This window comes from Cornus florida, unplaced genomic scaffold (assembly GCF_030987335.1).
Source record: "Cornus florida cultivar Cherokee Brave unplaced genomic scaffold, ASM3098733v1 CherokeeBrave_3.0.0_Hap2_Chr05, whole genome shotgun sequence".
NCBI lineage: Eukaryota > Viridiplantae > Streptophyta > Magnoliopsida > Cornales > Cornaceae > Cornus > Cornus florida.
In genome coordinates this window covers 46,154,030-46,180,983 of record NW_026775575.1, presented here as the reverse complement: position 1 = coordinate 46,180,983, position 26,954 = coordinate 46,154,030, and the positions used below count along the sequence as shown (strand labels likewise).

Sequence of the window (26,954 nt, the reverse complement as noted above, 5' to 3'; positions counted from 1 at the left end):
TAGTTAAGGACTTTTGAATTTCTAACCAATAGAAATTATAGAGTTGGAAGTTTTAAAACTTTAGTTACAACTCTAAAAAGTTATAGTCCAAATTTTATATACGGGATAAGGGTTTCTTGTGTTAAAATTTTGGAGTGTGACAGCAAGCAAAAGAATAGACGTGAGTTTAGGAAGACTGTGAGGTTACGGACGCGAATTATCTGAAGTCACTTTGCTCTGCTATCCCATGCGTTGGATTATATTTGGCCATGCCCTTATTTGTTTTAAGTGCCATTGAGATTGCGTTTGAATGTAGTAATTACACAAAATAGCTTAGTCCTTTACCACCATCTTCACCTGCAAAACAAGGTATTCACATAGTGTTGCTTAAATAATGTCACATATAATGTAACTCAATTCAACATATTATTTATGTTATTATTTGATATTAATGTATGTGGCAATTATACATAAATGTATTCACATGTTATTATTTGATATTTATGAAATATTTTTTGACAAAGTTTAATATTAATTGCCACATCACCGCTTTCACCATCAAAAGAAGGTATTCATATGGTACTGAATAACTAATGTTACACATAAATCTAATCAAAAAAATTGGAGATACCGGTCGACGCCTAAGGATTAGGCTTACGAAAGCTCCCAATCGGTCAATGTGTAGCCAGTTCACGTCAACCAAGTCCTGTATACATAAAAAAAAAAAAAAAAAAAAAAAAAAAATCACTCTCACTGTCTCACAACCTTCACCATTAAAAGAAGGCATTCACATAATGCTAAATAACTAATGTTACACATAAATCTAGCCTAAAAAATTGGATATACTGGTCGACGCCTAAGGACTAGACGTTGATCGAAAGCCACCACCGGTCGACGTTGATCGAAAGCCCCTCCGGTTGACGTGGTCCTGTATACATGGAAAAAATAAAGAGGCTAAGACTCTTTTCATTATTTTGCTAAATATTGAGTATTTTGTAAACATTAAGTATTTTGTATGTTGTTTAAAGTTTAGCCCAAACGATTTTAACCTTTGAGACGAGACTCTTTAAATTAACATATAGCAATGATTCTTACACTGCTTTATTTTTTTGTAGTAAAATTTAACTTTAAAAATAATAACATAAATAATATATTAAATTGAGTTAAATTTATGTTTAACATTATATAGCCGACATTACATTACGTGAATACATTATTTTAAGAATGAACAAATACTTTGTATAATTATTACATCCAAACTCCGTCTCAATAACATTTAAACAAATATAAACATACCCAAATATAAGACAATAGTGTGCACTGCATCGGACCGGCTTAATGAGGCTTTGCTCCGGTGCTTACCGTGACCTTTGGCTGTTGCGTATTGATCTAATTTCCGGAAAAAAGAAATATTAATGTGAATTGACCGTGTACAGTATTCTTTTGGGAGATCAACCCCACTTCATTTTGTATCAACAAAACTCTCGGGAATACAAAAAAAACCCAAAACCCTCGATCAAACGAAGAAGATAACAGTAGCAGAGTACCCGAAGAAACAATGAAGAGTATCCCTCTGATTCTGATGGGTTGCGGAGGTGTTGGACGTCAACTCCTCCAGCACATTGTCTCCTGCAGATCACTTCACGCCAAACAGGTATATAGTGCATTATTGAATTTTTATACGGGCCGTTTGGTTCCATGGAAAATGCTTCCAATTCTTTGAATTTCCAAACGTATTTAATCTTTTTTCTTCTTTCCAAAGCAAACACATAAGTTATTTCTATGCAGTCATCATCACCATCACATTCTATATCTGCTTGAATTGTGTGTGTATAAAACGGGACATTACCCAAAATTGGTCCTAGGAGGAGAGGACTCAGAGAAAGACCTAACATTTGGTATTTCATAAAGTGACTGCTCAGATGCTCCAACTTATGCTAGGCAAATGATTCTGTTGATTTATTCCAGTAATTAATAAACTTTTTAAATTTATGTAGCTGGATTTATATTTTCCAACAAAATTGATTTCTTTCTGGCAATGTTATTTTTACGTGGGATCTCGACCAGGAACAATCTGTATAAACCACCTATTTAATTATTCCCTCAACTTTTTAGGCCGTCTGACAAATGTGCTACTAAACCCCTCAATGGTACAGAGTTAAATGCTAGAAAGTTCGTTTATAATAGATAATGCTATAATGAAATTTGATAGCATAATTCCAATTACTACTCTGATGGATCATTAGTTAAAGTGAAATTTTGTAATGTATTAGGGCATTCCATTTGTAAGTTGATCTGGCCCTTTGTGTGTATGTATATATATGTAGGTATGTAACTATGTATGTAGGTTGTGATTGGACAACCATTGTGTCTATTCAGGATTTGAAGGTTTAAAATGGCCAACTAACATTAGGGTCATCAAAGAAAACAGGGAGAAATTAATTTTGCAAGGAATTCATACTATTACTGTGAGTTGTGATCTTTAATTATGATCTAACTAACAATGATCAATTTGCATTCGAGGATGACACAAAAAAGCACAATGGAGCTACCCAGTGTCTGTTTGTTTTTAAAAGGCACTCATAATTTGAAATTTTGAATGTCAAAATGTTATTCAAAGCTTCATTTCTTATAGTGGAAGGTTTAAGTATGGAAAAGGTAAAGTTCAAATATAAAGTAATGTTTTTCCCAACATATAACTGAAAACAAATGGTGTGATATTTTTTGACATCTCAAAAGCAGATGTTTCAGTACCTGAGATAAGAGTCAATTTAAATATAGATAGAGAGCCATCAAGGAAAAATAATACTTTTAATAAATTTTCCGGTTTTGAACTGCAAGCCAAAGTGTTGTTTAATTAGGATTTTGGAAATAGGTTTTCTTGCTTTTCAAGTCCAAACCGAAATCTTTTAAATGGTAATGCATTGGTGCTATTCTTTTTTCTTCTTTGCTCCTTTCTGCAATAATACCATTTTCAAGCTGTTCATTGGCATGATAAAATTGTAAATCATGGGTGGGTGCTTCGATTTATATGAAGACTGAATGAAACAATAATTTCAAGTGGACATCATATACCCTCTCGGTGTTTCAGTCTGGATTGCCTTCGCCTTACAAAGTACTGTATCATTTGTGGTTTATGAGAAATCTCCACTAAGTGCAAAGAAATAATGCAATGAAGCTGTTGGTAATAGTTGGCATCATGGTTTTAAAAGCATTGACTTTTTATGATGTCAATTTTAGTTCACACAGTTGCATAATAGTACATGGGTCATGAATAATGTATCAGAATGTATAAATGGTGCAATCATATGTGGAATCTGAAATATGTGTATCTGACGGCTTGTCATTTGTGTATATTTTCAATTCGGTATCTGTAGGGCTTGTACATCCGGTAACCTGATTTTTATGTAGTCTTGACAAACAATGCTTGGATTTACTTTAAGAAACTTCTTGACTTCAAGATCTGTTATATGGAAATTAAAGTTTTGTAGGACTAATTCATACTGAAAACAAAAATGTTAATTGTGCAGAAATTCTTTGAAGTATGAGTATTGAGTTGCTCCTCCCCTACTTTATTGGTGAAATGCAATGACTTATGTGTTTATTTGGAGTTGGAACTAGAATCACCTTACCAGACTCAGACACATGCAGCTATGCTTTCATTTTGAAATATGAATTAGTGTTCTGTATTTTCTTTTCTGAAATTGTGAATCACATTATTTTTGTTATCATACTCGAGTGACAGGGAGTGCGCTTGCGGCTTGTGGGAGTTTGTGATAGTAAATCATTAGTTGTTGCCTCAGATGTGTTCACGATGGATTTAGATGATGCCTTTCTTGCAGAAGTTTGCCGGGTTAAGTTGAATGGCTCTTCTTTGCTGACCCTTAGTAATTTTGGTAATTCCGTTATTTATTGTTATATTGACAAGGACGAAATAGGATTTTTATTTTTTATATTTTTCTTCATTCATAACTACACAAATCTATTTATGCATATTTTCTTTTTCTGCTCTGTTCTTAGACTCTTTTGTAAATGTCTTAGATGTTTTGTTTCACAAAATATGATGTTGTCATTTCGTATTTTTATAATACAAGAAAATTGAAAAAAGAAAAAAAAGCTCAAACTATGGGGATGAACAATTGAAGTCACTCGATATGCTTATGCTTCTTTTTCACTTGTTTTTCTTTTTATGCTTACAGGTCAATGTGAAGTATTTTCGAACACTGAATCTATGGAAAAAGTCACTGAAATTGCAGCTCGTTTGGGTAAATCAACAGGTATATACTGGTCTTATCAAGCTTTTGGACAGAATCTTGTAGAGTAGTTAAAGGGTCATTACCTAGTGTGGCCCCCTTCAATTGAGGTTGTTGGTAGGGTTGGACTGGATACAACCTAACCTCGGCTGCTCTCAGGATTTGAACTTGCATTCTCACGCTTGACAACCCGAGCATTTTATGAGTGCACTAAGCAATGGCCCCTAAATGGATATTCTTTCAGCACGTGATCACATATAAAATTCATGCAACTTGAACTAAAGGTCTGTGTATGGTCACGGTTTCAGCATCATATCATTTCATCAGTAGCATGTTTTGTGTTTATTGCAGCAGGTTTAGCACTTGTTGATTGTTCTGCCAGTTCTGAGACTACTGGAGTAATAAGAAAGGTGATAGATTTGGGTTGCTGTGTCGTGCTAGCCAATAAGAAACCTCTTACTTCGTCAATGGTAACCAAATCTTCATGTTTTCTTTCCTGTGGTTGGTAATTGAAAACATCTTATTCTTTCTACTGGTGATGAAGGGAATAATATTATATATTTGTTGTTTGATCGCCTCTGTCCTGTATCCATGTTCCATTTGGCATAATGAAGAGGGTTTATATGTTAAAATTCTGTCATCTGTTTCTATGTCTGCCATTCAGAGATCCCATCACACATTAGCTGTCCTTAAAAAAATCTCACTTTGGCTTGCAGGAAGATTATGACAAATTGGTCTCACACCCACGCCGCATTCGACATGAATCAACTGTAAGTGCCTTTACACCTATGGGAAGTAGGCAGTAAAAAATTTCTTAGTGTCCATAACAAGCAGATTAGTTTTGAGACTTGGGGATAAAAGCTGAAATTTGATAAGATTTATAGAGTTTCCTCCATGTTAGTTTAGATCTACCAGCCTGTTATGCTTTCTGGTCAATTGACGTGAAGACGATGGCCTGTGCAACAGTAGCAATTGGCCAATCATAAATACTTTCCTTTTTAGTAAGTGTTTGCCTTTTGTAAAAGTGTTGATGGGTATTTTAATGTACAAAAATAATAAAATTTAGCTGTTAAGGCTTATATATGTCTAAATGGTTGTAGTTGATTATTTGTTTTCATGGAGAAAAAGGCGGGCCACTTGTCCTTTTACTTTAAAAAAAAAAAAAAATCGAAGTTTCTTTCAGTTTCCTTTAGTAGAAGCCTGCCTGCATTGATGTGATAAAGCTTATTATAGTCTTAATATCACATGCCATGCTAACTGGAACAACATATTTAAGTTCATCTTATTCAGTATATAGGTATCTCTGCAGTAGAAGTGCTAAGCATTTTCCATAAAGCCGAGTTAACTACTTCTATTTTTTATTTAATTTCTTTCATAGGTTGGTGCCGGTCTTCCTGTCATAGCATCCTTAAATCGCATGCTTTCTTCTGGAGACCCAATCCATCGTCTTATTGGGAGCTTGAGTGGTATTATTCCCCCCCCCCCCCCCCCCCCTTCCCTCCTCTCTCTTTGAAAGTTCAAGCAAAAGCGCACACACACTCACAATATTGCCCCTACTAGGGCTCAAACACTCAACCTCCCCTTTGGAAAGGAGGGATCATACCATCTGGGTTAATGCCCATTGGTAAATTGAGATTTGAATAATTTAGTGGTATTAAATTTTAACTCATTTCATTTTGTAGTTTTAAGGTTTAAAGCAAGTTTATTTCTTCCTTATAATTGCATATATATGTGTATATTTTAGACCATTTGTGCTTGCAATCGTGATTTTGATATTTGTCTCATTTGGTTATATCTCTAATAGGTACACTGGGTTATGTAATGAGCGAGGTTGAAGATGGAAAGCCTTTCAGCCAAGTTGTTAAAGCTGCTAAAGCCCTTGGTTACACTGAACCAGGTCAAGTAAACTGAGCCCTATAGTTGCAATAAGTTTCATTCCCGAACAATTGTTTTAAGTCTGTTTTGTCTATTTATATTTCCGGATGCAAATAAAATTTTCAATTTATGTTTGTGTGCTTGGTTATCAAGTTCCCCACTTTCAATTATGATATGCCTTTTATTTATTTTTTATAAGTAAGATTTTTTTCGTAGTTTTTAAGTAAGATTTCATTAAAAGGCGCTCAAGAGGGGAGCGCTCCCAAGAGAATACACAAAAAAAGCCAAACTATAATTTCAAGCTATCAACAAAATCCACAAGATCTGCCACAGATTTACATTTTGCCCATTAACCCAAAAGAATAAAGAACTCAAAACATAGAATTTGAGAGACCAAATAGAGTCTCCTCTACATGAAAGGATCTCCTATTTCTCTCAAGCTACAAGTCCCACCATAAACAAAGGGGAGTTGCCCTACAAGGATCTCTTGCCCCACTATCCACTATGCAACCTCTCCAAGCCTCAATCAAGTCCACCATAGAATCGGGGGACACCGAAACAGACCGAATGCAGCCAAAAACAAAAACCAAACATCCCTCGCCACTGGAAGATGAAGAAGGCGATTCACTGACTCCTCTGCCTTTTTGCACATGCAACACTAATTCATCACAATCTAACGCTTCCTTCTAAGTTTGTCTAAGATGAGGATCCTCCCAAGAGCAGTTGACCAAGGGAAGAAAGCCACCTTTAGAGGGGCTTTTGATCTCCAGATGGCCTTCCAAGGAAAGGAGGGCCCCTGAATCTCAAACAAAACGAACTGTAAAAGTCTCAAAGACCCATCCAAACCATCTCATCCGTCTCCTCCCCCTCCACCATCTGACTATAAGCAGTGCTAAGAACTTTGCTACCATCACAAGCTCCCAGTCATGGTACTCTCTCCAAAATTGCACATCCTAAGTCATCCTCCCACCATGAAGGTGATAATAGTTGGCAACCCAAGCATTTCTGTCTGTTGTGATCCTGAAAATCCGTGGAAACCTGTGGGCCATAACACTATTTCCGCACCAGAGATCCTCCCAGAATTTGACATAGATTACAATTTCGCCCATGAACCTAAAAGAATAAAGAAGACAATATATTGTATTTGAGAGTCCAAATAGGAGACTCCTCACCATCAAAGGATCTCCTATTTCTCTCGCGCCACAGACCCTAAGCTCTCTACCTTTTGTTGGGGTTGGGGGAGAGATTTTTCCTCCATTGAGGATATTGTGGACTTTTTGGGCTCCTTGAGATCATAGTTTCAGTTTTTTGTATAGCTTGGGACGCATTCCCCTTTTGAACGCCTTCTAATACATTTTACTTATCAAAAAAAAAAAATGTATACATTTTAATTGGGTGAACTTGTACATGGATATATTTTCCATATGTGAAATCACTGACAGGTAGTATTGTAGTGGGATTGCCATAGGTTTGTAGTAGGGTCGTGTCTTAGGATCGCTCATGTATTTTGTAACTTTTTTTTTTTTTTTCCTTCCATTTCTACGTTTTGTGCTACATATAAATTTTAATTGGATTGTAGTCAAGTCATGTCTTAGGATTGTTCATTTATTTAAAAACTCTGATAATTTGTTTGTTTCTTCATGGTACTTGAAATTATTTGTACATTGGACTGCTTTGCCTTTTGTCAAAAGTGTTGAATGCTTTGTCATATGTGATTGGTATTTTTTGGTGGTAAGATAATTACACATTATTGTTCCTATGTTGAAGAATTATATGTACTTTTAAAACTGAATTTTTGGTTATTTTTTGTTTAAAAATTTTGTTCACCATTTATCTTCTGTCGAATCTGTCCCATTGTTTGCCATTTTACACTGATAGCTAATGCAACCTCCTATTTCGGAGCATTGGAACTGGTTTTATAAGGGTAAGGGTCATAGTAACCGTGACTCGGATGAAGTTTTACATTTTGTTTCTTTAAATATAAAATAATAATGGTGGTGCATTTGGAAGGAGAGAAATAGCAGAATGTTCGAAGGGAAAGAGTCGCCCACGGCAATGGTCTAATTTTACATTCTTCGTTCTCTTTTCAATTATGTGAAGGGGAGCTTTTGTTCTTCTTCTGATGATTTAATTACTTTCTTGGATTCTTTGGGGCCTTAGTCCCGGTTCCACTTTTGTAATTGGGACGCGTGCCCCTTTTGAACGCCTTTTTTAATGTTATTTTTACTTATCAAAAAAAAAAAATATAAAATACATCGATTATTGATACTTATAACGGGCTATGTAAATTGTGTGTCATTCATAAATTCCGACTCTATGATGGAATCAAAGATTGAAGACCATATTTTAGTTTATAAGGGATGTCCTTTGGGAACTTAATTATTCTTTTTACATTTGATATATGAATTCCCCTGCAAATCCATTGGTGGATATAGGGTCATTAGAGGAATGGCAGCCATAATCACTTCCTATAATAACCTATTAAAAGGATTCCAATCTTGTTAGAACCAGAGCTGTTTACATTCAATGGGTTGTTATCATGGTTCTCATTTTCTGCAACAGCCCCCCATGTTGAAGATGGAATTGTACCTTCGAAGTTGTGTAGGAAACCATAGATTCATTTAAAGGTATTGAAAACATGCCTTAAGTCAATGGGTTGGTTTTTCTTTTTTGTTATTATACAGGATTTCTCAAGAATATGAATGAAGTCTTATATATTTTATTTCATATATATTGAAACAGATCCACGTGACGATCTCAGCGGGATGGATGTGGCAAGAAAGGTTTGTATATGGATTAATTTTATTTGTGCTCGAATTTTATTTTTATTTTTTCCTAGTTGATACCCACCCAAAAAATGACCCAGTTTATCGCTAAATAATTCTAGTTTATCAACCAGCCTCATAAAAGTGGAATGACTACTACGGACCACTTCCCTGGCAGCATTCCATCTAGATGATCCTCTTTGGATTCACTAGCATAAAACCCATGAAGAAGATCAAGGGAACTGTCCCAACTCCCATCCCTGGATCTCCTAAACCTCAAACACAACACTACAACGATCCATGATAAATGAAATAACAGGGTTCCTTTATCAACTATTATCTGAAAACAGATAGGGAATGTATACTTCAAGAACACCTTCCGCATAGTCCTTCTCCACCACAAAGAAGGACAGAGCATGAAGTCCCGTCCAATCCTTCATGGTACTCTTGCCGACGCCATCCTACAACAGCCCCACTTCACGATGCCAAGCACCCTGAGAATACCCCATTCTTTTCTTTGGCCGAAGAGTCTCCTTTTCTAAAGTGAATTTCTGTCGACCACTTCCCAAACAAATACTGATTGAAAATTCTCTACTTTTTAATGTGGAACCTTCCCTCTAATGAGAGAGCACACTCTTTCGGTCTTTCCCACCCTATTAAGTAAACTTACTGATGAATGGATGGTAAAAAGAAAATGAAGTATTTAGGAAGGGTAGACAAAGTGTTCTTAGTAATGGTAAATCTACCCCCATTTGATAGATACTATATATATATATATATTTCCGATTCGCAAGTAAAACCTTTCAAAGAATTATATCCTACATTGCTTTGGTTTTGACATAAGATCTGAGAGGAAGCCCTAAATACACAATGGAACACTGAAAATTTTAATAATGTTTGTGTCTGCCATGTGTCCGATGCCATGTTTAGGACACTCCTGAACATGTCTCTGATGTGCGCTGACCACCCCAAAAAAAGGTGCTGTTTCGGTCACGCAGGAACAGCAAGTTTCCACAAACCCCACCCTAACGTACTTCTTTGCCATAAAATACTTGCCAGATGGCCAAACCAGAACTCGAGTCCAGTAAGAGTTTCCGTGGCTCTGCCTTCCAGTGTCATCATCCACACAATGATGCCTCCATTCCTATCCCCAGCTCGTTACACCCCGGGACATCATAGTTGAAGAGGAAAGCCTATCAATATTACTATTTCCTTCGGACTTGCTAGTGGCTTGTAATGGTTCCTTTGGTGCCCACCAATCTAAGAAGAGGGGTTCACCCTTAATCGCTCAATCCTTAGCTTCAAGAATAATTTTTGTCGTGTGAACCACCAGACATCACCAGCAACCTTCCAACTCTGATCAACCTGCCTCGATCTTATCATCTATGCACCAGGTACTGTACAGGTCCTCCTTTCCAATCAAACATTCTTTAAGTAATTCAGCCTATTTCTACAAGAACTGAAGTTTACCAACAGCTTGCCACCACTGTTCTTCAAATACCTAATGATCTTTACAGGTTTTAATGACTACACTTCGATTGCTGCAACCTGCAATGAAGTCTCTGCTGATTGGTATTTCCTGTTTAGATACCCACCATCATTCCAAAAACCCTTGCTATGTCTTCTTATTGCATTTGGTTAATTATAAGTAAAAGCATGCAGTGTCACCAATTTTTGGTTTGGCGGTATTCTTGCCTATAAAGAAATATGAGGATTATCAGTTCCAGTTTACAAGGACTTATGTTTCATATAATTTGTCTTCTTGAGTACAGAGTAAAGTTTGTCGTGGCAGAGACGCGGCCGGAGTCCACTGCTCCGACCAGTCACCGGAGTCATTAACTCCGGTGAAATCCTCTGTCATTTTTCTTTTTGTTTCCCCTTTCTCTGTTGGCTGTGTGTTTTCGGTTTCTGTTGCGTGGATCTGCTAATGAAAGTGCTGGAGAGTCAGAAGCAGTCTTATTTGGAGGTTGCTCGTTTACCTCGTTTGGACCTAAGAGGAGAGGTGGAACGGATTCCTTCCTCGAGGGATCATGTGTTCAGAGTGGACACTCGCAGTTCTTCCTCTCGAGAACGTGTTCTTAGGGCTTGTCTGGTTGGGAGATTTGACAGAGAGGTGGGGTCTTTGGAGAACATTGAAGATTGGGCTACGAAGACTTGGTTGATTTCGGGAGGAGTTAGGGTTAATTCTTTGCCGGACGGACTTCTGTTGTTCCGGTTCCCGTCGATGTTGGAGGCCCATAAGGTGCTGGATTGGGGCAAGAAATCTTGGGGTGAGGCTCAACTCCTTATTGATCCCTGGTACTTTAGGGTTGGGTGTTCTGGTTTGAGATTGAGGCACAATTTCCGGCGAGTCATTCTGTATGGTTTGCCGCTGCACCTTTGGTGTCAGAAGCTCTTCGTCGCCATTGGTGACGCATGTGGCGGGTTTAGAGATGTGGAGGCCTTCGAAATGAGTGACACGGAAAGAATTGTGATCACTGTGGCTGGGGGTGGTGTGATTCCGGCGAGTGTGGTTGTGGAGGATGGAAGATGGGCGTTCAGAATTTCGCTATCTGAAGAGATTGATCCGATAATGATCCCGCTGACTGGGACATGTTCCGGAGAAGGTGATTTGGGCTCACCGGAGGCGTTGGCTTGCATCTCTCGTTCGGTTTACAGTCATGGAGGTGGGGATGGATCTAAGCCGGATTTCCAACAGATGGAGGTGCAGAGTAACCGGATCTAAGGTCAGGGACGTGTGAACAGCCACGCGCCTAAGGCAAGTGGAAATGGGAAGGCTTCGTCTGGGACACGTGGTTGGAGGAGAAAGGATAACCGTTTTGAGTGGATAACAGCTACCCTTCCTCGTGCCGAGTCACGTGCTTCTCTTGATTTTTTAAATTCAACTTCTTTTGGGCCGGATGGTGTTGGGCCTAGATTTCGTAGGACACATGCAGCGGGATCAAAAGCCACTGGGAAGGATTCTAATGCGTGGGGTGGGCCTAGGTTATCCAATGGGCCGAGGTGGTTCATCAAGTCCGTTAAACGGGATGGACGATCTAAGCAATCTGGGCCTCTCTTTTCCTCTGGACCGGTTCAGGTGAAGACAAGAGTGGATAAAAGAAGGTTGGTTAAATGGGGCCCAAACAACCATCTCTCAATTTCCTTTCACAGTGGGCAGCCCATCACATCCTTAGAAGCAGGTCAAAGCCATGGCATTCCAGAACTTGACTTGGTTACGTCACAGAGAGTTTCGACCTCACGTGTTTGGTCGAGGAAGGAGAAGGCGAATTGGGTGAAGGTGAGTTCGAAGGTGTCAAAAGGGGCTGGGGCTAGCTCAAAGAACTTCCGGCATGGGTCGTGCTGTCAGAATCGACTCTTGGGTAACAGATTTGAAATTCTTCAATCTGGATTTTTGGGAGATGACGAGAAAGGCGAATGTGTCTCTTTTAAGAAGGATGTTACATCTCGGAGTTTGCCGATTATTCCCAGTAAGAAATGGACTAGGAAGGACAAACAGAAATGGGTGGCCCGTAAGGTGTCCTATTCGTGCCCAGGTATGTCGAGTTCCTTTCATGCTCGGAAATCTGCATCTTCTTCTATTTCTGCTTCTACTCCCTCTTGCGAGTTGAATAGTAAAGGGGGTAAGATTGTTGATGGGAGGCATCATGTGCTTTCACCTGTTGTTGAGGCTGACTTGGTGGAAGGGTTGATCTCTACGGTTGGCTCGGAGTTTGGGACTGTTGGGCCGTCAGAAAGGGATGGGATGGTTTGCTTGTCTGGTGACAGGGAGGTGGATAGACACTCTGTAGGGATCGCTGAGACTTGTTCAGAATTTTCCTCAGCCTCTAGGTTTGATTCTTCAGGGGAGGAGATGGGTAGGGTGGCTAAGCTTCGTTTGGGTGGATCGGAAGGGGTGTGTTCTTCTTTTAAGGGTGATCCAGTGGCTTGTCTGAAGGATCCTGTGCCTGATGTGGTGACTGTTTGTGTGGGTAAAGATATCCGCATTTCCCTCAGCGAGGAATCAGCTTCTCTTTTGGTGAAGGAGTTGCAGAAGCACAAATTTTCGATCGATGACCATTCTGTTGATTGTAACCCGGTCCCAGTCACACAGAGTGATGTGTTGGATTTTAGAGAGGACTGGTTATCATCTGTTGATGAAGCTGTGGAGGCCAAGGGAGGTATGGCTGATGGGAGCAGAATGGATCAGGGGAGTTCTCTGGATATGATTTTGTGGGAGGAGGAGGGTTTTGCTAATTTGGGGGTGGTGGACCCTTTGGCTGTAGTTCATCCAGAGGAGATGGGCAGCAAGGTGTGTAGGCAGGAAGGTGAGGACACTGGATTGGATTGGGTTAAGGCTAACATTGGGGCTACTTGTGATCTTTTGGGTGTCTCATGCAAAGGAAAGCGTGATCAAGCCTTAGCAATCCTTCAGGCCACGGCAAAGGGGAGAGAAGGGGAGATGATTCAATTTTCCAGAAGGAGGAGTAGGAAGAAGAAGAACCTGACTCCGGGAAAATGGGGAAAGGGAGCTTAGAAATCTGTGCTGTGATGTGAATTATGATAGGGTGATTGGGGGGGAGAAGGAGAGGGGTAATGCTAAGGGAGGAGGGAGGGGTAGGGGGGTGAAGGGGATGATTGTTTCCTCATGAAGTTTCGAATTTTATCTTGGAATGTCCGCGGTCTGAACGATCCGGGCAAGCGCAGGGTGGTGAAGATGGCAGTGAGGAAATGGGGGGTGCACTTGGTGTGTCTTCAAGAAACAAAGATTGATTCTTTGTCTGATCGGGTGGTGAAAAGTCTGTGGGGCAACTGCTTTGTTGAATGGGAGGCGTTGGATGCTGTTGGGACTTCAGGAGGTGTTCTTATTATGTGGGATAGGAGATGGCTAACTAAAGTTGATGTTTGCAGAGGGAGATTTTCTTTATCTTGTGCTTTTGTGATGGAGGATGGCTTCACTTGGGGCTTTTCTGGGGTGTATGGGTCGGTTGATGATGTTGAGAGGGATGGTTTGTGGGAGGAGTTGAGTGGGGTGAAGGGGAGGTGGTCTCTTCCTTGGTGTATGGCAGGAGACTTTAATGTGGTTAGATCCCCGGCGGAGAGGTCTACAGTTGGCCCGTGGACCCAGGCTATGATGCACTTTTCTGATTTTATTGATGGCCACCAGCTTATTGATCTCCCTCTTGAGGGAGCTTCCTTTACTTGGTCCAGTGGAAGGGAAGTTCCAACTTTCTCTCGCATTGATAGATTTTTGATTTCAGGTGAATGGGAGGAGAAATTCCCGGATGTTGTTCAGGCAGTTTTGGCTAGGGTGACGTCGGATCACATTCCCTTGGTTATGGACTGTGGAGGTTTGAGATCTCGCAGTACTCCTTTCAGATTTGAGAACATGTGGCTTCGCGCGGATAACTTCCAGGAATTTGTCCATTCTTGGTGGGAGGAGAATCTGGTGGTGGGTACATCGAGCCATATTCTTACCGGAAAGCTTCGAATCCTGAAAACAAATCTTAAAAGGTGGAATAAGGAGGTGTTTGGGAGCTTGGTGTGGAGGAAGAATAGGGCTTTGGTTGATATTGCGGAGATTGATCGATTGGAAGGGGAGGGTGCTATTGCGGAATCTCAACGCAGTAGAAGAACTGCTTGTCAGGCAGAATGTGTGGAGATTGCTCTGTTGGAGGAAATCTCGTGGCGTCAGAAATCTCGGGCATTATGGCTCAAAGAGGGGATCGTAATACGAAGTTTTTTCACAGAACTGCTAATGCTAATAGAAGGAGCAATCATATTGGGCGGATGTGTGTGGATGGTGCAGTTTTGTCTTCGGAGGAGGAGGTGCGAAGTGCTATTGTCTCTTTCTATCAAAGACTTTATTCTGAGCCTCTTCGTTGGAGACCTCGTCTTGATGGTCTTCACTTCGATTCTATTTCTGCCTTGGAGAGAGATGGGCTGGAAAATCCTTTTTCGGAGGAGGAAGTGCTGAAGGCTTTAAAGAGTTGCAATGGTGATAAGGCTCCAGGCCCTGATGGTTTCACGATGAGATTTTTGTTGGAAAGCTGGGAGGTGGTCCGGTACGAGATTATGGGCACTTTTCATGAGTTCCATTCCACGGGGCGATTTGAGAAATCGCTTAACGCATCTTTTATTGCCCTTATTCCTAAAAAGGGTGGTGCTTTTAATATCAAGGATTTTAGACCCATTAGTCTGATCGGGTGCATTTACAAGATCATTGCAAAAGTCCTTGCCTTTAGATTGAGGGAGGTCCTGGATGGAGTTATCTCTGAGTCTCAGAATGCTTTCGTTGGGGGTAGACAGATTCTGGATTCCGCTCTTATTGCTAGCGAATGTGTGGATTCTAGACTTCGTAGTGGGACTCCTGGTGTTCTGTGCAAGCTGGATATTGAGAAAGCCTATGATCATGTTTGCTGGAATTTCCTGTTCTATCTGTTGGAGAGGATGGGTTTTGGTGAGAGATGGAGGAAGTGGATTGTTTCTTGTATTTCCACTGTCAGGTTTTCGGTGTTGGTGAATGGCTCTCCTTCGGGGTTCTTTGGCAGTTCTCGTGGGTTGAGACAGGGGGATCCTCTCACCTTTTCTTTTTATTATTGTTATGGAGGCCCTTAGCAGGCTGATGAGAAGGGCGGTGGATTTGGGTTTTCTTAGGGGTTTCAAGATTGGCCCTGAATCAGTTCAGCAGTTGGAGATCTCTCATTTACTTTTTGCGGATGACACTATTGTTTTTTGTGAGGCTGATATATCCCAGTTGAGGTACCTGAGATGTGTTTTGGTTTGTTTCCAGGCTGTTTCTGGTTTGAAAGTTAACGTGGGAAAGAGTGTGATTGTTCCTGTGGGGGAGGTTCAGGAGGTGGACACTCTGGCTGCTGTTCTAGGATGTGGGACGCAACGCTTTCCCATCTCGTACTTGGGTTTGCTACTTGGGGACTCGGCTAGGAGGGTGGGAAGTTGGAACCCGGTGATTGAGCGGGTCGAGAGAAGATTAGCGGGTTGGAAAAAACAATATCTGTCAAAGGGCGGTAAAGTTACGTTAGTGAAGAGCACTTTGTCAAGCCTTCCAACGTACTTTCTTTCGCTTTTTCGTATTCCAGCCTCTATTGTTGGAAGACTAGAAATGCTCCAACGTAATTTCCTTTGGGGGGGTCACGGAGAAGAGTTCAAGTATCATCTTGTCAAATGGGAACAGGTTTGCAGGCCTATTCGTTTGGGAGGGCTTGGAATTAGGAGATTGGCCCTTTTCAATTGTGCTCTTCTTGGTAAGTGGCTTTGGAGATTTGGTAAGGAAAGACATAGATTATGGAGAAGGGTTATCTCATGTCGCTTTGGGGAGGAGAGAGGAGGGTGGTCAGTTAGACCAGTCAGGTCTGTTAGCGGAGTGGGGGTGTGGAGGGCCATTGGTAAGGGGTGGGATGCCTTTTCCAAACATATTAGATTCATAGTTCGGGATGGAAGAATTGTCCGGTTTTGGGAGGATCCATGGTGTGATGATAGGCCTTTGGCCCTATTGTTTCCCAGGCTTTTCAGGATTGCTGTTGACAAACATGCTATGGTTGTTGACTACTATCGCCTTGATAGTGGAAGGTTGTCTTGGGATGTGCGTTTCCGGCGAGCTTTTCAGGATTGGGAGCTGGATGATGTCACTGGGTTTTTGGCTCTCCTTTACGGACAGGAGGTGGAGGGGTATGGGCCAGATTCCTTGATTTGGGTGCCTTCTTTTCAGGGGATGTTCCAGGTCCGGTCTTTTTTTGTGTGCCTTTCTGGTTTTCATGGTACCTCATTCCCATGGAAGACGGTGTGGAGGTCTAAGGCGCCTCTTAGGGTGGCTTTTTTTGTGTGGACTGCAGCTTGGAGTAAGATTTTGACTTTGGACAATTTGAGGAAGCGAAGGCATATCATTGTTAATAGGTGTTGTCTTTGCAAGATTAATGGGGAGTCGGTGGATCATCTTTTGTTGCACTGTCCTGTGGCTCATGATTGTTGGAGTTTGATGTTTGGCCTGTTTGGTATTCATTGGGTCATACCTCGGTCATCTTGGGAGTTGTTAGATATGTGGAGGGGCCAATGAGTGGGGGCTCAGGTCAGAGTTTTTTGGAGGGTGATCCCTTTTTGTATTTGGTGGAGCCTTTGGAGAGAGCGTAATGGAAGATCTTTTGAGGGAAAGGAATCCTCCATTGGGGTGTTAAAATTTTCTATCATTTGTAATTTGTTTTGTTGGGGTCAGGGGAGAGACTACTCCTCTCTTGAGGAGATTGTTGATTTTATGAGCTCTTTGAATTCATAGGCTCCGTTTTGTCTTTGTATAGTTTGGGACGCGTTCCCCTTTTGAACGCTTTTAATACAATTTACTTATCAAAAAAAATCAGCTCAGTTGTATTCCAGAGAACTAAATCTGCAAAGTGGGTCTCTCATGACTTGTATAGAATTGTCTAACTGGTATAATGCTTAAGTTATAAGTTTAAACTCTTGCATCATGTTATTATCTGGTTGATTGCACCCTCTAGCCTCAAAACCATTTCGAATTGATCAGATTATCATCCAGTGGTTTCATGAGTTCACTCTCCTGATGAAACTTCTAATTCGTTGGAATAGATTACTGTAAACCTGAAGCTTGATGCATAAATTGTTAGAAATTCTTACAATAGATAAATTGATGGCATCTATTGATTGCTGGTGTTTTCTGTATTTGAATACAGGCATTGATCCTTTCTCGACTTCTTGGGCGGCGCATTAACTTGGACCGCATTAATGTTAGTGCAGGGAATATAAATCTATAAGTCTTCTCACTTATAATTCAAGCACGATCAGATTCAGATAATGCAATTGGTACTTTGATCTTGTAGATTGAAAGCTTGTATCCTAAAGAAATGGCACCTAATGTCATACCTGTGGAAGACTTTTTGTTAAATGGCCTTCCATTGCTTGATAAAGGCATCCAAGAGAGGGTTCAGAAGGCTTCTTCAAATGGGAATGTGCTCCGTTATGTTTGTGTGATTGAGGAGTCAAGGTACTTTTTCATTTTATTTTTATTCTAGCCTTGGGAGGTTGATACATGGTAGGACTTCCTTTTTTGTGACTCAGGAATATCAATTTTATTATTCTCTTCAAGACATAGTCTATAACAATCTGAAGAATCCTCATGAAAAGTTTTAGATAGAAATCTGAAGATTTCAATCCTCCAATTATTTTTGCAATTAAACAGTTTGTAATGACTTCATTATTTTTGTTAACAAACTGATTCCACAATTGACCAAGTGTTGATGAATGTTGAGAGGATAGGCTGGTGCCATATGTTGAGAATACATTTTTTTTAAGATAAAATGAGAATTGTCAAGATGGTTTAGCCATGTGCAATGGAAAATCAATAACTCTATTAGTAAGGAGAAGTGATGTGGTCCAACTCGAGGGGTATTGCTGAAGGAAGGGAAGACAAACTAATATGAGTTGAGATAGTTAGGAAACATATGATAGTATGTGACTTGACTGAGGTTGTGGGCCTAGATATAATTGAATGATAAAAGAATATTCATTTTTTTTTCTCTGAAATAGTTGGAAAGGTTTTGTTGAGTTGAATTGTTAAGTAAATGTGTTTTGAGCAATATCTTTATTACATTTTATATTGTTTTAGGTCTATGTTATATGGCTTAGATACGTGTGTTGGGTGTAGTTGTGTTAGAGTTAGTTATAGAGACTAAAATTTGCCTTTGCTTTGTTGGGTCCAAATGGTGGAAAAGTGGGTGAAAGGGACAGTAGAAATGAATGAGGCATTCCCAAGGAAGGGAAGGTGTCCCTCTTCCCTTCGGTTTGGTTAAGTGTAAAGGAGTAGAAGGGGATCACAATCCTTTGTTTGTTAAGAGGGAAGGAAGGAATGCTTTATATTTTTTTACCTTGTATAATTTGGAAAATATTGATGATGGGTAATAATGTCACTTTTCCCTCATTTTGAAACAATAATGTAACAAAGGGAACATGATATATTACATTGAATTATTGGATACATTTGTTAGATTCATACCCAGCCAATGAGTGTCGGACGCATATATCATGCTCATGTCCGAGTGTCCACATAGCGCAATTTTGAAGAGTCCATGTAACATAATTCATATTTTCTTAAAGGTTGATATTGGATTATTAATTTGTGATAATTTGTCCATATGTTATATTTCTTTTGAATTTTTTATTAATTGTATAATGCTTGTTTTTTGTTCAGATTTACATGATACATTAAAAAAATAACAAAAGAATTATAAAATTATTGTAGTGAAGAAATTATATAGCTCAGATTACTTGACTAATCCAATGCTAGTACCCAAGGTTGGATGCAAAAGGGGCAGGTTGGTGTCGGGTAGATAGCCAACTATAAATTATATCAAATTTTGAAGATAAATTTTCATTCTAGTTGAAAAAATAAAAATAATAAGAAAAAAAAATTAGAATAGCAATATGGAATATTGTGAGTTTAGGGAGAATTAATCTATGGGAGAGATGGTGGAAGTTTTTTGGACATATTGAGAATTTAGTCCACCTTGAGGGGAGCCTTATTGCGCCAAATGGCTTCCATGGGAAAGCAAATTCTCGGGCCATCTGAAATGGCTCTATATAGAATGAGTGCACATCGAACCTTCCTTGAGGGAAGAAAGCACCCACATTCGAGAGCAATAGCATCTCCCACCACCTTCTGACTATAATCAATTCCAAGAACCGTAAGACGTCATCCATCTTCCAGTCCTGAAAATGCCTCAAAAACCAGGCATCCCAAATCGTCTTCCTACTATTAAGCCGATAGCAGTCAACCACTAGGGTGTGCCTGGCCATAGCAATCCGGAAGAGTCTGGGAAAGGAACATGCCAACGACAACAGGTGACCACACCAGATATCCTCCCTAAAACAAGCCCCCCTACCATCCTTGACCCTGAATATAATATGTTTGGAAAGTTCGTCCCACTCCTTCCGAATGAACTTCAAGTTTTCAACACACCTCCACCAGGGATCCTCACCTCGCGATAGCACCAACCTTCCCTCTCCTCCCCGAATCTGCTAGCACTGACCCATCCTCCATAATCTGTGTCTATCCACACCAAACTGCCATAGCCACTTCCTCAAAAGAGCCTATTTAAACGACTTCAATCTCTAAATTCCCAAACCCCCAAACTGAATCGGTTGCAAACCTGCTCCCGGCAAACAAGATGGTACTTGAACTCCTCTCTCGTACCATTTCACAAGAAATTCCGCTGAAGCCTCTCAAGCCTCCCAACCACAGAAGCCAGAATCTGAAAAAGAGATAGGAAATAAGTAGGGAGACTCGACAGCGTGCTCTTTATTAGGGTAACCCTCCCACCCTTGAAAGGTATTACTTCTTCCACCCTACAAGGCTCCTCTTGAATCTATCAATCACTGGGTCCCACCCACATACTTTCCTTGAAGGAATCCCCAAAGGTAATCCCAAGGAAAAAATAGGGAAGGACCCTACTCCGCAACCAAGGATATCCGCAAGAGTAGAAATGTCTGCCACCTCCCCCATCGGAACGAGCACACTCTTCCAAACATTGACTTTCAGGTGAGAGACTACCTGAACCAAAGTCAAACACATCTCAAGTACCTTATCTAGGACGCCTCTGCATTGCAATGAGTCACAATATTAAATTACAGGAAAGTTTGACAAAATAACGATTAAGGAAAGAAATGTCTGCATCCATATAGCTAATGCCAGGAAAAATACTATATTGGCCATTACTTAATAAGACTGAGAAGTCTACAATCGATATGTTTTGACCACAGACTGAGAGAATATTATGGGACCGGAACCCTATGCTCTGATTCTGGAGTTAGCGTAAACCCCAAAATAGACCTAGAGAAAAAGGGAAGGGGGGGGGGGGGGGGGGGGTGGTTTGGTTGGAATAGATTTTGTCCAATTTAATTAACAATAACTATTTCTTAAACTCTAATAATTATATTTGAAATGCAACAATATGAATCAGTTAAATATAGAGAGTTGAAGTAAATTAACTATGGAACCACATAAGAACACACGTTTTTTATGTGAAAAATCCCATCTGGTAAAAACCATGGGGGCTATCCAAACAGATCAAATTCACAATGAGAAAGAGATAATACAACTAGGTTACCAGTTTTTTAAATCTTAAAAATATATAGTTACTTCCTGATACAGAATGATCCACCAAACACTCCACTTGAGTCTATCTGCTCAGTCAACGGATCCCCTCTTTACGAGATCCTGTTTTCCAATAAGTAATTTGATCTCCAATGACTAGTCGTCTGAGTTGCGTGTTCGTGGTATAGAGACACTCCAATGTTGAATTCTTTATATGACACAAGGATTATGACCTCAGAATAATAACTCACCATCGCAAGTGTAGATGATGAAAATGAAAATAAAATATGCTCTCTAAAAATATATGATCTATCTATATGTTTTCTTAATAATGTGTTTAGAGATCTCTCTGTATATCTGTTCGTGTTACGAGAGCCTAGAGGTGTCTATATAGTACTTGAGTCTAAAGGAATTACGTCAATCGATATGTCAATCAATCAACAAATTTTCAGACACTTCCATTCCAAATTCCCGAAGACATCCTTGTTCCACTGCTTAAGAGCTAATTTGAGAGTCCTTAACTTCTTTGTAATTGTGAAACTGGGCGATCCTGAAACAATAACTCCCTCCCACCAAGATCTGACTTTCCCTTGGAAATCTTCCGCTCGCAGTCAGATATTCTCAAATCTAAACGGGGATCTTTGAGAACATAAACTCCCACAATCCAAGACCAAAGGAACATGATCAGAGGTGACTCTTTCTAACACCGCCTGAACAACATCCGGGAATTTCTCTTCCCAATCCCCGGAAATTAAAAATCTGTCCAACCTTGAAAGAGTGATTGGATCCCTACCATTTGACCAAGTATAAGTTGCACCTTCCATTGGTAAATCAATAAGAAGATGCTCATCAATAAAATTAGAAAATTGATCCATTTCCAAAGATCTTCTTCCCCGTGTAGACCTCTTTGACGGGGACTTAACAGAATTGAAATCCCCTCTCAAGCACCAAGGGAGAGACTACAATCCTTGGACATGGCAAAGCTCCTCCAAAAAGATAGGTCGCTCATCATCAACAACCGGTCCATAGACTCCAGTAAAAACCCACTTGAAGTTGTCCTCTTCCATCGTTCGAGTTAACCATCTACTATCCCACATGACTAAGATCCCACCTGAAGAACCTATAGCATTCAAGGCCTCCCATTCCACAAACCTTCCTCCCCCCAAACTCTTAACCTCCCTGTCAGAAATGGATGCCAACTTGGTTTCTTGTAAGCAAACAAGCTGGGCACCCCACTTCCTTAAAGCTACCTTCACCACCCTTCTCTTTTTTGGATCATTAAGACTACGAACATTCCATGTAATGATTCGTAGCTTCATTGTAAACCAGATAAAATAATCTCCCCTCCACCCTTCCTGAGACTGCTGCTCCTGGTTCTTTCCCTTTCCTTCGCCACCATAGTTGTAAAGGCTTAAGGCGCACAAAAGCGCAAATGTCTCCTGGAGCTTGAGGCGCAAGGCGCAAGGCGAGGTGTGCGCCTGACTGAAGTAAGGCGCACGTTGAAAAAAAAAAAAAAAAACCCACCCAATAAAATATTAAAGATGCAATAGTATATATAAAGATGTAAAAGTCAACTAAATGAATTACTTAAGTTAAATATTCAACATAAAGATTGCAAAACCAAGTAAATCAAGTACTTGAGTTCAACAGTGAATAATCAAACATATTAAAACTAAAACAAACAAACACAAACATCGTATATGGGCTGCATAACATGTTCATACATTTATATACATTCACTTATTACTTGCATATACTATATGAGATTTATCTACTATATGTGATGTAATATATATGCATATATGGACTGCATGATACCATATACCAACTGATATGTATACTATAATTTATTCCAGCAGCACAGAATTGTATACTACAATTTATTCCAGCCGCACAGATTATAAAAAAATAAATAAAAGAAGAGGCTGAACTCTGAAGAGCAAAAGCACAGAGAGCCGAGAAGTAGAATAGAAAAAAAAAAATACCATTGAAAGACACCATTACGTTGGACAAAGATGTTTGGACTGACACTAAGGGGATCCATTACGTTGGACTAACCCAAGGATCCATTACTGATTTTTAATTAATTGTGTCCCAGAATCAAATTTTAATATAAGAAAATATTGCTGAAATTTGCGCGAGCCTTTGAGATTTTATAGAGAAGAAGAAGAAAAGAAGAAAAAAACAAAGAAGAAAAAGACGAAAAAAACTGGAGAAAGAAAAAATAAAAAAATAAAAAAATAAAAACAAATCTGCCAGGACTCGGGAGAGAGCCGAGACCCGAGAGAAGAAGAAGAAAAGAAGAAAAAAAAAGAAAAAGAAAAAGAAGAATAAAACTGGAGGAAAAAAAATAAAATAATAAAATAAAATAAAATAAAAAGGAGAAGAAAAATAAAAATAAATGATATAAATCTGGCAAGAAAGAGCCGAGAGTCCGAGAGTCGAGAGAAGAAAAGAAGAAGAAGAAAAGAAAAATTTGACAGATCCGAGAAGAGGAGGAGGAGAGAAGAAGGAGAGAAGAAGGAGAACTTACTTGCTGAGTGTTTGTCGACGGCGCGACGTAGATCCGAGAGTCCCAAGTGAGCACTGTATTGCCTTCGCTGCCTCTGTCTTCTTCTTTCCTTTGCTTCTCTTTTTTTTTTATTTTTTTATTTTGCAAGGCTTTCGGCTTTGAGCTTTCTACTATATTAAGTAATAAAATAATATAATACAATAATATAACAATACACACTTACACAGAGTCACAGACAATAAACAAACAAAAAAAAATAGCGAAAAAAAGTAAAAAAAACCACAGTTTCATGCAGGCACGCCTTTATAGCGCCTGTAGCCTGGCGCCTTGGTCGAAAAGGCGCACGCCTCTCTTAACACAGACGCCTTAAGTGTACCCAAGGCGCAAACATGGCGCCTGGAGGCGCCTTGCGCCTCAGGCGCGCACCTCCGGCGCCTTTGACAACTATGTTCGCCACTCCTCCTTTCCCTTCGTCGTTGATTTCAGAAATGAGATTCTTAATCTCCTGTACTCCTTTCCAAGATGATAAAGGCTTCTTATTCATAACTTTATTGGTCACTGCAACCTCTCTCCCTTCCACAATTGCTTGAAGGATAGATAATATATGATCGTCATTACCTTCAGAAAAGACTCCCAAAAGCTCACTAGTGACTCCAATATTGTCAACTATCCAATCTTTCCCCATGTCAACAACCTGTTCGTCAGGTCGCACCATAGCCAGTGGTGCCTCCTGTAGGATTTCAGAACCATTCTCCACCCAAGGTGTAAGCTCATTGGAGCAAACCTGTTGGATGGAACCCAAATCATCAAGCACCTCCTCTTCCAGCTCCCTGTCATTCTCATAAAAAGAATCAGATTCTGTAACAAAATCGCTCATCCTAGCGAATCTTCCAGAATCAATCTCGTCAGTCCCTGTGTAAGGCAGGCAGTTAAGACCTTTCAGAGCAGCACTTAATCGAAGCTCTTTGAACAAGGCTGCGGCCTCTTCATTGGACAATTGGAAATGCAGGTCTTTGCCCACACAGACTGTAACCCCTTCAGATAATTTCTTGACTGCACAATCTGCAATTTTCATCTGCCTAGAAATGCCAGACTCATTATCCTTTAGTCCTTCCGTGTTAAACCCGTGCGAAGAATTAGTTCCATTGTTCGTGACAGTCAACTCGCATCTTTTGTCTAGTTCTGGCACAACACTGGCACTCCTCAACACACAAGAAATTAAAATTCTGAGGATGTGAAACTAATGGTGTACCTAGAACATTAGTAGAAGAGAGGATGGAACATTAAAATTCTGAGGATGTGAAACTGATGGTGTAGTTAGAACATTAGTAGAAGTCCAGTTTTGCTTCTCTTTTCGAGACCATCCAACTCCGTGATGATTTCTGTTAAAGTCCTGAGATGAAGACTTGACAGTTCTTCCTTTCGGCTGTAAAGTGTCAGAGAGAGATGAAGATGAGATGCCTGCACAACATTAAGAATGACGAGAACCCATCTCAATAGGACCTCCACCAGTCGCTGCAGTAGATAAGTTCATCCATCTTCTCTTGCCCGGAGAATTCCAGAAGATTGCAGATGTATCATTGAGAAGACGCCTCTGTAAGTGACTAACTCCTTTAGAAATAGGTGGGTTGGGCTTGGAATTGATAAAAGAAACTAACATTTTATTATTGGGCCCCTCAAAACCTTTCTCTTCAGGTTACTCACTTTTGGTCCATAACGTGAATTGGCAATGGGCTGTGGGCTAGGCTTGTTCTTAAAAGAAAGAGCCCCCCGATGAACAGCCCTTTGCAACTCCTGTGGGCCGGGATGAACAAGCGGCCCATTTGACGAAATAGGCCTGTAACCCACTTCAGATCTGTGCTTAGGCCCATCAGAATCCACAGCATTAAAAACTCCCTTAAAGCCTGGATCTCTGCCATGTGGTTGGTATCCGTTAACGCGGATATTACGAGGGAACGTAAGGCGGTGACTAAGGGCTTGATTGATGGCCCCTCTACGCGCTTCTGGCATGTGAATAGGCAATCGCCTCTTTCCTTCGACGCCATGGAAGATTTGTGCATTCCGGCGACTACCTTCAGTTGAAGCAGCTGGAATATGTGGACTCTCCCCAACGCCATAGTAAGATTTCGGAAGAATACGAGGTGTTATTTCATCTATCAAGTTGACCCTGTAAGCCACTCGTTGGTCCTCAACAAAAACATACTCTGGCATCACTTTTCCGGCGGAAACATAGAGGAGAATTCGTTGTCAATCAATCAACAATTGACATATCGATTGAGGCTTTTTGATTAAACGAGCTATGTTGGAATGGAGGAAGAATAGAGTACTGGCGGATTTTACTGAGATTGATTGTCTTGAGGAGGTGGGAGGGGATGTGGAATTTCTACGTTCCAGGAGAGCCTTTTATCAGGCGGTTCTTGCTGAGATTGCTAGTATGGAGATCTCGTGGCGACAAAAATCCCGGGCTCTTTGGCTAAAGGAAGGAGATCGGAATACAAAATTCTTCCACCTGTTAGCTAACGCTCATAGGAGGAGTAATCATATAGGGAGAATTCGGGTGGATGGCGAGGAGCTATAGAGAGAGGAAGAGGTGTGTAATGGTATTGCTTCCTTTTATCAGAAGCTTTATACTGAGCCTTTAGTTTGGAGGCCCAAACTTGATGGTCTTTATTTTGAGGCTATTTCTGAGCTAGATAGAGATAGGATTGAGAATCCTTTCACTGAAGAAGTTCTTAAGGCTTTATCAAGTTGTAATGGGGACAAAGCTCAGGGACCTGATGGCTTTACCATGCGATTTTTGATGGAAAGTTGGGTAGTTGTAAGAAATAAGGTAATGGATACTTTTCAGGAGTTTCATTCTTTTGGCGTCTTTGAGAAGTTGCTTAATGCTTCATTCATTGCCCTTGTCCCAAAGAAGGGAGGCGCTTTATATATAAAGGATTTTCGTCCAATCAGTTTGGTGGGCTGTATTTACCAACTTATTGCTAAGGTGCTTGCTTTAAGGATGAGGGAAGTAATGGATAGGATTATTTCGGACTCCCAGAATGCTTTTGTTGGCGGACGGCAAATTCTTGATTTAGTTCTTATTGCTAGCGAATGTGTGGATTCCAGATTGCGGAGTGGTATTCCTAGAGTTTTATGCAAACTTGATATTGAGAAAGCATGTGATCATGTGAATTGGAATTTCCTACTCTATTTGTTACAAAGAATGGGGTTTGGAAGTAAATGGAGGAAGTGGATTGAGACCTGTCTTTCGTCTGTCAAGTTTTCAGTTCTTGTGAATGGTTTTCCTGTTGGTTTCTTTGGTTGCTTTCCGGGTATAAGACAAGGAGATCCTTTATCATCTTTCCTTTTTCTTGTTGTTATGGAGGGATTAAGTAGACTTATGCGTAGGGCAGAGGACCTTGGTTTTATAAAGGGATTCAGGGTGGGTAGAGATTTAGTCCATCAGATGGAGATTTCTCATTTACTCT

The 26,954-nt window shown here is 40.2% G+C and overlaps 1 protein-coding gene across 2 annotated transcripts in view; it reads left to right on the top strand.

Annotated features, from left to right (window-relative positions):
- Positions 1 to 1,290: 1,290 nt before the first annotated feature.
- The window catches only part of LOC132306391 (uncharacterized), a 32,061-nt gene continuing 6,397 nt past the window's right edge, over positions 1,291 to 26,954 (top strand). Inside the window, exons 1-10 of one of the 2 annotated variants that reach the window (XM_059803772.1) lie at positions 1,291 to 1,633; positions 3,725 to 3,875; positions 4,179 to 4,256; positions 4,587 to 4,702; positions 4,949 to 5,002; positions 5,611 to 5,698; positions 6,037 to 6,129; positions 8,850 to 8,890; positions 17,554 to 17,607; positions 17,701 to 17,864. In XM_059803772.1, the coding sequence (XP_059659755.1) occupies positions 1,538 to 1,633; positions 3,725 to 3,875; positions 4,179 to 4,256; positions 4,587 to 4,702; positions 4,949 to 5,002; positions 5,611 to 5,698; positions 6,037 to 6,129; positions 8,850 to 8,890; positions 17,554 to 17,607; positions 17,701 to 17,864 (935 nt within the window). In that variant the 5' untranslated portion in view covers positions 1,291 to 1,537. Of the gene's footprint in view, positions 1,634 to 3,724; positions 3,876 to 4,178; positions 4,257 to 4,583; positions 4,703 to 4,948; positions 5,003 to 5,610; positions 5,699 to 6,036; positions 6,130 to 8,849; positions 8,891 to 17,553; positions 17,608 to 17,700; positions 17,865 to 26,954 lie in introns of both variants that reach the window. The other variant, XM_059803771.1, reaches the window with a different exon arrangement.